Source organism: Camelus bactrianus, chromosome 28 (assembly GCF_048773025.1).
Source record: "Camelus bactrianus isolate YW-2024 breed Bactrian camel chromosome 28, ASM4877302v1, whole genome shotgun sequence".
NCBI classification, from domain to species: Eukaryota; Metazoa; Chordata; class Mammalia; order Artiodactyla; family Camelidae; genus Camelus; species Camelus bactrianus.
Window position 1 is genome coordinate 19,728,564 of NC_133566.1, and position 10,212 is coordinate 19,738,775.

Below are 10,212 nucleotides of genomic sequence, written 5' to 3' on the forward strand. Positions count from 1 at the left end.
TTCCTGGAGAAGGGGGCTTTTAAGCACAGACCTGCAGGCTGAGGAAGTGCTAGCTAGGCCGAGTTGTTCTCCAGACCATGTTTCTGTTTGGTCCTCTGGGTCCCTTATCACAGACTGTCCCCGCTGCCTGGACTGCTCCTCCTCTTTTTCCCCAGGGAGGGCAGGGATGAGGCTAGTTCCTTAGTCAGTCCCCCAGCTGGGACCAAGCAGAGGCCCTGTTGAGCCACAAACTCATGAGCTCTGTGCTGTGGCCTCTACTCCACCCCCTACAGGCCACATGGCTTCAGGGCTAGGTAAATTCACCGCTTGGTAAAATTAGGTCCTAAGGCCTTTGTGGCCATAGGGTGGAGGATTCCTCAAAAGAAGTCAAACCTGCACAGCTGGTGGGGCATGCAGGAGTCTGACTCCACCCTGAGACCCACCCTCTCCAGCCCTGAGTCCCTGCCTGGGTCAGCCTGGGGACAGTGTACAGTGGCCACTCCCAGCCAGGGCCTGGAGGGAGCCAGGGCTGACTAACAGAGCAGAGGGAGGCTGGCTTGGGGTCGCATCTCCCTGCCTGGGCTAGAGTTCTCAGCTGCTAATCACCCCCCGCAACACACATATACAAACAGCAGTGCCCACCCTCACCCCACCCTGAGCCAGCCGCTTCATCCGGTTCCTCTTTCTGGTGCCACAGCCAGAAATTACTTCCCTCCAGTAGTGAACGCTGAAAGTGGCAGTTCATTGACCGGAATTCACGTGACATTGATCGGAAAGAAGGGCCAGAGAGCACCCATCAGGCCCTGGGCCGTGCTCGCCGTCTCACGTGGACCGCCCCGCTTGAGCCTCCCAACACTAGGACAACTGGTAGGGACGGTTATCTTCGCCTCTGTCACAGGAACTAAGGCTCGGAGAGGGTCATTTGCCGGAGAAGCACCGGTCAACGCTCTCCAGCCCAGCCAGGACCCCATAACGCCCTCCCAGCCTCGCGCTGACTTCTCACCCGCGTGTCCTCGGGGCTGCCCTCCCTCCCCACCTCCCCGGGACTCCCGCCCGGGCCTCATAAGGATCGGGCGGCTCCCCGCCCGGCCTGGGCGTGCAGGGTGGGTCGGGGCAGAGCCGAGTCCCCGGCTGGGGGCAGGGGTCCGCGCCCCCCGTGCCAGCCCGAGCGCCGGCGGCCGCTGAGCTGCCCTTTGTTTCGCGGCGCTCCCGGCTTCTGTGGAGTCACAGTCACATGCGCTTCCGGCACGGGGTGTTCCGGGCGCCGCGCCAGGGCCCCGGGGACGCCCCCGCCCCTCGCCCAGCCCTCGCGGGGCCACCCTCCTCCGCTCCCCGCCCGCCCCGCCCGCCCGCGGGCCGCCGGCCCATCTCGGAGCCCCCAGGCCTGGGGCCTCCCAGGCGGCTCTACTCCAATGGTCTTCTCTGAACTCCACGTGGGGCTTTTGATCCCGGAACTGGCGTGTCCAATACCCAGATCTTTCCTGGAGTCCGCCCGTCTCCCCTACCCCAGACCACACCCAAGCACGCAAAATCAGGCTCATCCCTCCCCGGTGGAACGCTGTGCGGTAAATGGGTGGTAGACAAGTCCTGAACTTTATTCTGATCATTTAATGGGGTGGTTGAGCAGCACTGAACCTCTCTCCTCCCCCTCCCTGAACCCACCCCCCAACAAAACAATGAAACAAAACTCAGCCACCCAGGGGGCCCGCACAGGCCATCTAAGGGCCAAAGCCCCAGCCCAGGGGCCAAAATGGGGCCGCCCTTCTGGCCTGGCCTGGCCTGACCTCTATCACTCCCAGGCCCAGGCTGTGCCCTGGGACATTCGAGAACCTTGGCACCTCATAGAGGCCATCTCTCCTTTGCTCAGCAGAATTCAAGGATGCACTCAACAAATATTTATTGAAAGCAAGCGATGTGCAGGGTGACCGAGTCCCTCCCGGATGCCAGCCCTGTGTTAAGCCCCCCGCGGAATGTGAGAAGATTCTCTCTGCGTCCAAGCAGTGCCTGTGCTAGCCCCCTGAGGCTCAGCTTCCCACAGGAGCCATCATTCTGAGCAGCTGGGGAGGCCATGTCTGGGGGCCAGGACTGGGGGTCCTGCCTGTCCCCTCCCTCCCAGTCTTGGAGATGCAGCAAGAGGTGGCAGTGCCAGGGTCTGCGTGAGCATGGGGTGTGTGGTCTTGGGGACCCTTTCTGTCTCTGGGCAATCTTTCCCAGTGCCTCTCAGGGGGCCCTGCAGGGACTGGGGCACAGGATGGGGGTTGGGCTGGAGGGGTGGAGACCTGGGAGAGGAGAGAGGCAGACAGCCCAAGGAGCAAACTCGGGCCAGAGGTGGGTGTGCACATCCACTGTGGCATCACGGCTTAGTGGGGAAGAGCAGGCAGGTGAGCTGCCGGCTGCCGCTGTGTCTGTCCACGAGCGGCAGGGGGTGCTCTGCGTAGTGCTGGACCACGGCGGCCACGGAGGAGAAGAGCTGGACAGGGAGGCAGGGCGTCAGTGAGTCCCTTGAGCCTCATGCTGGGAGACACCTCCCGAGGGAACCGAGGGGCTGTGGCGAGGGGGCTTGTTGACATTTTTCTAAATATTTTCCTTCCTGTTTGCCCCCACGAAGTTCCACTGCCTTTTTGCTGCTCAGTTCCAGGCCTTTCCTGGGACTTCCTCCATAGGCATGTTCTTGGCCAGACTCCTATGGCCCAGGTCAGATGCAATAACTTTGGGCCCGTGCCTCTGCCCTGGTCCTGCACTGTGGGGAGCTGCATGGTGACCGTCTCTAGCTGGCAGCCTAGCAAGCGTTGGGTGCAAAGTTGAGTCCTTGGTACAAATAGGAGACTGGAGTACCTGGACCCTGCCCTCCTCCCAGCTAGGTCCATTACAGGTACACATGCCCCCAGCAGGGCCCTGTGCAGACTGAGCCACGCTGGGGGGTTGGGGGGGTGATTCCCCCCAGAGCAGGATGGGCCTCTTCTCAAAGTGCAGGCTTCTGGGAAGGAACTCAGGGCACTGGCCACTGAGATTTCCACCCACTCCAGAAAAACACAAAACGTGGAGTTTTCCCCTAGGCAAATGCTCCTGGCTGGGCCCAGGGACTGCTCTGCTGTTCCTCGCCCTTTAACCCACTACCTCCTCCATCACCCACCTCCTCTCGGTTCCTGCCTTCCCGGCCCAGGGCATAGTGGCGCCCACCATCCAGCCGCCGGATGGGAATGTTGAAGACCCGGCCGTGGAGAAGCACAGCCAGGGTGAAGGGCTGGGAGCCATGAGGGCCTGAGCTGGGGCGCACGGTGTAGGCCCCGTCCTGTAGAGAAGAGCCCTTCCGTCAACCTCCTCCTCCAGCGGCGGCCCCGACTCCACCCCTGCACGGCTGCTCCCGCCGGCTCAGCCGGCCACAGCCCAGGAGCAGGAGGGGTTTCCAACAAGGCCCAGGGGGTCTGTGGTTGCCCACCTTTTGGAGTCGGAGCAGGGCGCTCTCAACTGCATGGCGGTCACAGTTCTCTGAGTACCAAGGCTGGCCCAGCAGACTGCCTGTCTGTACAAACACGCACAGCCACTCCCAGATGTGCCAGGGCACCGGAGAGGGGAGGACGGAGAACGCTGGGCTGCAGTCATTTGTGCTCATGTCGACCTTCCCCTACCTGGTGCCCAGTGCGTCCAACGGTGACCCCAGCCCAGGAGGGCTCCCCGGGCCTCCCCCACCAGCCCTTTCCTAGCCCCTCCTCACCTCAGCAGCTGAGGTGTTCTGGGTGACAGCTCCAGAGGAAAAAGAGGCTCTCCTTCCTGCGGGAAGAAGCAGATTATAGTGCTGGGGCTAGGAGGGGATCAGGCCAAGGAGGCTTCGGGGCCAGCTGTGAGGGTGGCGAGGTCCCAGGGGGGTGCCCAAAGGTCTAAAGCCCATAGCGGGACACCCAGTACCTCCCCCCCTCCTCTCCAAGGGCTCCGGTAGGACCCACCGGCTAGGCCGTGTGTGGCCTCCGAATGAGGAATGACCTTAAGGTACAGGCTGGGAGCTTCCTGCTTTGGTGAAGACCCTAGAAAATGCCCAAGGGGGTCCCCTCAGGCCTGCTCTCAGCTGGAGTCAGCTGCAGGGACCCCCCCCACCCCTCAGCAAACTGGGACGCAGGGTGGAGGCTGGGAGTCAGTCTGTGGCCTGCAGGGCCGTGGCTGGGAGGGCCCTGTGTGACTGTCTGGGTTTGTGCTGTACTCACCTTTAGAGGTGGCATCCAACGCTCCCTGGGACACAGGATGTGGAGTCAGAAGAGCCTGGCCCTGCCAGCCTGCTCCTTTGGGCCAGAAGCCCTACCCTGAGCCTCCCTTGCTCTCTCCCTCCCTCCCAGCTCACCTCCCCTGCCTCTATGCCCAGCCTCTTACATTCTGAGCTTCCTGGGGGGCTATGGTGGGCCTGTGGGGAGCAAATTGGGGAACAGACATCAGGGTCTTTACCTCCTTCAAAAGAAAGAGCCCAGTGAACTTGGAGATCCCAGGGTCAGGACTGGAGAAGCTTGGATTGGCCATCATCCCCACATACACATACACATACACACACCTGGTGGGGTGCTCACCTGGGCCCCACTGATGTCCTTGGTAGAGGGACTGGGGGCGTCAGGGCTTGGGAGTTCAGAGTCTGAGTCAAAGCCAGGACTAAAACAGAGTGGTTAGGCTGGGCTGGGCACCAGGCAGGGAAATCCAGGGTGGGGCTGGGGACAGCTGCTGGCCTCTGCTCCTCTGCAGCTCGGCCTTTGGGGAGTCCTCCCAACCAGGGAGAGTGCTGGCCTGGCTGCAACAGCTAGGAAGCTCCCCACAGCCCTTGCTCTGAGGGGGCCCCCTCCCTCTGGGGCACAGTGTGGGTCAACCTGGACCAGAGGCGGCAGCGTGGGTGTCCATGTGGGTGTCTGAAGGCAGATGCGTGTTGTGGGGATGCTGAGAGAGGACAGGGGAGAAGATGGATCCAGGAGAGTGTGCTGTGCTGCGGGGGAGCAGCCCAGGGCCTCAGGGCAGGATGGAACAGGGTGGAGGGAGGTGTTCACCTGGACTGGGCTCACACTCCAGGTAGATGCCCTCATCGGGCTTCTGTGGAGGGCCGGGAACCTAAGGGATGGAGGGATGGAGGGGACCCAGTGTTTGACCGGTGAAGGGGAGGAAGGACGGAGCCATCACTTGGGGGAGCTGTTGGCATCTCACCCCCACACAAGGTGGACGTGGAATGATTGAAATTGCTCCTTTACCGGGAAGGGGGCGCCTGTGAGCACCCCCTCCTCCAGCGTGAGGCCCTCCCCAGGAGACACTGGGGGACGCCCAGCCAGGGGCCTGTGACAGAGGGGGAGGGGCTCTGCTCTGGGCCTTTTCCCTGGGTTTTAGGGATATTTCCTGGCCCTCCCACACCTCCCACCCATCCCTGCCAACTTCCTAGCCAGCATCCTAGCGTGAGGGGCACTCACCGCGTGGGTCCGTGCGTCCAGCTCTGGAAGGAAAAGACCCACCAGTCAGGAGCAGCAGGGAGAGGGGTTCAGTGAAACCTCGGCTGGAAGGGCGGTGGGTCCTTGGAACTTCTCTGAGGGGCTCCTCGGAGCCAGCTTATAAGTCCCAGGTGAAAACCATTCTCACCCTCAGTGGCCTTACGTCACATCCCCAGGGTGCCCGTCTCCCGACCCAGAGACCACAGCAGGTGCAGAACTGGCCTGGGAGTCAGGGACTCTGTGATCTCAGGCAAAGCACTGAATGCATCTGGGCCTCAGTCTCCTCCTGAACTGCCTGCCTTCGGGGGACCGGCAGGTAAAAATGAGGAACAGCTGGGGGTGGGGGACACAGTCACCAGGCAAAGCATGAGACCAGCATAAGGCCAGCTCCACTCTCCCCGCCTCCCACCATGGGGGCCAAGATTCCCTTTCTCAGGGCGAGGCCTGAGTGGGCCAGAACATCCCCATTACCTCGCCTCCCAAAGGGCTGGCCCTGCTTCCCCACCTCCTGCAGGCACGGCGCTGCCTTCAGCTGTGGGCACGAAGCAGGAGAATTGGGTGGGGGGATGCTGAGGGACACTGTGACATTGGGAGGGCAAGGACGGTGGGGTGGGATCTGTGCAGCTTTAAAAACACTATGACAAGCATTAACGCACAAAGGAGGTGATTCTCTCCTTTGCTTCTATGCTGTGGCTCTTTTTCTGTTGTTGTTATGCATCTCCCCTGGTTTTTCTTTTTATTCCCATAAAATATATGTTGAAAGTGGTAGCTTTCAAAGCCCACAGTGGGCTCACGGCAGGGATGAGCGCTGGCAGTGATTGGCAGCTGAGTGAAGGATTTCTTCAGTCCGTAGGCTGAGAGGGTTTCCTGGGGCCTCAGGGGCCTGGAGGGGTGGCTGAGCTTCACCCCCTCACCCCCCACCCCGCACTCCCTTCTCCTGGCTCAGGCGAGAAGGGCGAGTCCAGGGCGAAGCTGATGGTGTGGGGGGGGAAGGACCAGGCCAGGCAGGTGGGAGGAGCGACTGTTAACCGGCTTCTGACGCAGCTAATTTTTCAGGGGCCTCTTGAGTGCAGACGTGGGGGAATCTCGCAAATGAGATGCCTCTTAGATTTACTCACTGGGAAGTGGGAGCCTGGGGTGGGGTGGGTGGGGAGGCTGTTCACCATCTCAGGCTGGGGCTGCGGTGGTGGTGGTGCTGATGACGTGGATGGACCCAGGGGGCCAGAGTGATCTGGAAAAGACCCCAAGCATTGTGACTCGGTGGGTTCCTCCCACGTAGGTTGGGTTCCCATTCCCCCCCCCCCCCGCCTCTATTCCCTCCTCCCTCCCTCATTCCCCTTCCTGCTCTCTGGCTTCCCGACAGCCCTGTATCCATGGCAACTGGAGGCGGACAGCTTCCCTGCCCCCACCTGGCCCAGCCCCGAGCTGTGGGGGTGGGGTGCCAGCAGCAGCTGGGGCTCTCTCGGCACCCCTACCCTTGCTCCAGGATGTGCTGGGACCTCAGAGGGGGAATGCCAGGCCCAGGGGATCCTGTCAGGCCTCCTGCTTTCCCTGCTGTTGCCTTGGTTACACTGCCCCTCCAGGCCCCTCTCCTTCCCACTCTTCCTCCTTCCTTTCTCCCCTCCTCCCTCCCTCCCGCCATCCCTCTCTCTCTGCCCAGCCAAGAGGCCTCAGTGACTGCCAGCTGAGGCCTCCCCTCGCCGCCCCAGGCCAGACAGACAAATAGGCGAGGCCTGGCCCTCTTCCCTTGTGCGGACCCTCCTGTCCTGCCTGACCACCCAGCCTCCTTGCCTCAACCTCCCAGCCCTCACCCAAGTACAAAGATTCCTCCTCAGTGCCAGGAAGGTGTGCGGGAGCTAGGCGCAGGGGCAGAGCCTCACAGGGGGGCAGCTCGTATTTATGCTCCTCCTCGTCCTCCTCCTCCTGGGCTTCCGGGAAGGGATGCTGAGCATAGGGAGGATGGAGGAGGTGAAGGAGCAGTGGTGGCGCTGCCTCCCCCGACCCCACGCCCAGCTCAGCAGCTGGACTTACCTGGCGTCTCCAGGTCCCTGGGGCAGGCAGAGGAGCTGGGCGGGGGGCGTCTCTTCTCCAAGGTGGGGAGTCTGGACAGGAGACTGGTAAGACTGCCTCACCTCTTCCCAGCCCAGCCCCTGCCTAGCACAATGACTTTCTCTCTCCCCCCAATATAAAAAACCACCTGCACTTTTGCAGTGGCCTCAATGCTTCATTCAACTCAAAGGAACCATTCATGATGGGCCCTTCCAACACTGCAGCAGGGCCAGTGAGGTAGGCATTTTGGAAATAAGGGGGCCTCGCAGCCTGTCCCACCCATGCCAGTCCCCCACCCCAGGCATCCCTAATTCTGACCAAGACAGGTAGAAGAGCTCCAGGGACTTAGCAGTGCTGGTCAATGATGGGCAGGAGGTGTCCAGAGCCCTCAGGGGAGACTCAACTTGCAGGGGCCCCCCTTGCTCTCTGGGACACTTACCTGCACACCTCGGGGGTGGAAGGGGTGGCCCCAACCTGCAATCAGACTCTAATCAGCTCGCCCAGGGGGCTGTGAGTTTGTGTCCTCCAGACCCTGCACAGCCCTAGGACACTCGCATCCATGGCAGTGTGAATAGCGCCCCCCTGGAGTTGTGTGATAGCAGCCGGGGACCAGGGCGGCAGGAGGAAGCGTCTGCGGGCAGAGCTAGTGCCCCGGGGTGCACGGCCAGCAGAGTTGGTGCCCCAGGGAAGCTGGCAGTGGGAGAGCCCTAGTGTTCCCAGGGGGTGGAGGTCCATGGATGGCCTCACTGGGTGTGGAAGGCCTGCTCTAAGGATGGCTGTGCCCTGGAAAGGGGCAGTGAGATGGGAACAAGATAGGAGGGCGAGGTAAGGGAGGAGACCGAGGACTCACCTGGGCTTGCTTCTGCAGAGCTTTTCCTGGGAAGAGTCAGGGAGGGGAGTAAGGGTCTGGTTAGTGAAGCGGGAATGACCCTCCCTGCCCAGAGTCCCAGGCCCCCAGGGGTGGGCCGGTATGTGCACCTGGGGCTGCCCTAGAACCAAGTCTCACCATGGCCAAGGTGAGAGAGCGGTGCCTCCTCCTCGGAGTCCAGGTTCTGCCACAAATGGCCTGGGGACAGGGCCCTATTGTTCTCATCATTTGCATCTCACAAGCACCAGGAAGGTGGGCCTGCTGTGGCCTCCAACCCCAGACCAGCTGCACCTGTGCCACTCCCAGGACCCAGCCGCAGCTCCCCCCAGCCTCCCCCACATCGCCTCCCACAGCTGAATCTGCCCCACGACGCACACCCCCACCCCATGGGAAGAAGAGCTCTCTCTTCCCTGCCCAGGCCCGCAAAGCTGGACCAGGGCTCCAAAGCTTCCTGATTAATACCCTCTCCTCCCAGAGACTCAGACTCTCTACTGGGGATCAGCCAGACCAAGCCCCTTTCCCGGTTCACAGAAGACATGGCATTCCTGGCACATCCCATTAAAACCAGGAGACTATCCCTGCAGACACTTTAAAACCAGGAGACTATCCCTGCAGACACTTTTCTTAAACCCTTTGTGCCTGCTGTCATTTGCTGGTGAGTGGTGATCGATGATCAAGGAGGTGGAGGCTGGTGAAAAGCTCAGACAGATGCACTTGCATGCGGTTTGACAGCTCGCTTCGTGATGGATGTAGCTCTTCATTCAGTAGGTATTAATTGAACATCCACTATCCACCAGGCACTGTTCCAGGTGCTGAAGATGCTGTAGGAAAACTAAACAGGCAGGCATTACACACGCATTTCCTCACTGGATTCTCACAATAGCCTCATGATGCAAGTCCTAATTTTATCCCTGCTTTTCAGATGAGGAAAATGAGCGTATTAGTCACCTCGGGCAGCCGTCACAGAATTCCACAGACTGGGTGGCTTCAACAACAGAAATTTATTTTCTCACTGTTCTGGAGACTAGAAGCCGAGATCAAGGTGCTGTCAGGGCTGGCTTCTGGCGAGGGCTCTCTTGCTGGCTTGCAGTCAGCTTCCCGCTGTGTCCTCACACAACCTTTCCTCTGTGCATGCAGAGAGAGAGAGCATTCTGGGGAGAGAGAGAGAGAGATCTCTGATCTCTTCTTATAAGGACACCAGCCCTATTGAATCAGGGCCCCACCCTTATGACCTCATTTAACCCTAATTACCTCCCTAAAGGCCCTGTCTCCAAATATGGTCACATTGCGGGGTTAGGGCTTCAACGTGTCAATCTGGCGGATGGCGGGGTATGTAACTCAGTCCATAGCACTGAGGCGCTGAGAAACTGAGTGACCTTCCCAAGGTCATACAATTAGTTAAGTGTTGGAGGTGGGATTCAATCCAAGGTTTGCCCAACCCAGAGCCTTCGCTCTAAACACTAAGCATCCTGTACCTCACTGAGGATTGGGTCCTGACCCTCCTTTCCTGTGATGGAGTTAGAACAGCAGTAATCACAGGCTTCCTCAGGAGCCCTCGGCTTCCTGGTGCTCTGCTACCCGAGTGAATTTTGGAACTCTGACTTCTGAGAGGTATTGAGGCGAAAAGTAGGGTGTCTAACTGGTATCTGGTATCTGACTCTGTTCAGACCAGGGAATGAGGGAACACAGATAACGATCATGAATTTATGGAACTTTCAAGGGCACTGTAATTTTCCTGTGGTTATTACTTTGGTGATGTCCTGGCAGTCGGCACAAAGGAGAAATGAAGGCCAAGTGCTTGCATCTTTGGAGGCCATGGGACTTGGGGCACTGGGAGGGAGAGCCCAGGGTTGGAGCTGGCCACGGACT

The 10,212-nt window shown here is 60.3% G+C and overlaps 1 protein-coding gene across 20 annotated transcripts; it reads right to left on the minus strand.

Moving 5' to 3' along the window:
• Positions 1–1,851: 1,851 nt before the first annotated feature.
• Positions 1,852–9,723, minus strand: SH2D6 (SH2 domain containing 6). 20 transcript variants are annotated; one of them, XM_074354723.1, is made up of 19 exons: positions 9,292–9,708; positions 8,482–9,175; positions 8,326–8,351; positions 7,915–7,949; positions 7,458–7,540; positions 7,238–7,370; positions 6,545–6,657; positions 5,898–5,958; positions 5,409–5,431; positions 4,998–5,058; positions 4,824–4,890; positions 4,533–4,611; positions 4,313–4,372; positions 4,179–4,203; positions 3,924–4,001; positions 3,695–3,750; positions 3,419–3,567; positions 3,113–3,271; positions 1,852–2,449 (listed from the first exon to the last, which is right to left on the minus strand). In XM_074354723.1, exons 2-19 carry the CDS (start codon positions 8,575–8,577, stop codon positions 2,200–2,202), a joined length of 1,554 nt encoding a protein of 517 aa, XP_074210824.1. In that variant the 5' UTR covers positions 8,578–9,175; positions 9,292–9,708; the 3' UTR covers positions 1,852–2,199. The 20 variants fall into 20 exon arrangements, 19 of the variants coding, with proteins under 19 accessions (XP_074210824.1, XP_074210827.1, XP_074210826.1 ...); XM_074354726.1 differs by having other exon boundaries at positions 3,419–3,498; positions 9,292–9,706; XM_074354725.1 differs by having other exon boundaries at positions 7,458–7,528; positions 9,292–9,703.
• Positions 9,724–10,212: the final 489 nt, after the last annotated feature.

What these genes read in the sequence shown, in the direction of transcription:
- SH2D6 (XM_074354723.1), bottom strand. Translation starts at nt 8,577, where the DNA reads ATGCAAATGATGAGAACAATAGGGCCCTGTCCCCAGGCCATTTGTGGC. An exon ending in CAGGGACCTGGAGACGCCAG is followed by an intron (nt 7,371 to 7,457) that starts GTAAGTCCAGCT and finishes CCCTATGCTCAG; the next exon opens with CATCCCTTCCCGGAAGCCCA. An exon ending in GTTGGATGCCACCTCTAAAG is followed by an intron (nt 4,002 to 4,178) that starts GTGAGTACAGCA and finishes GGCATTTTCTAG; the next exon opens with GGTCTTCACCAAAGCAGGAA.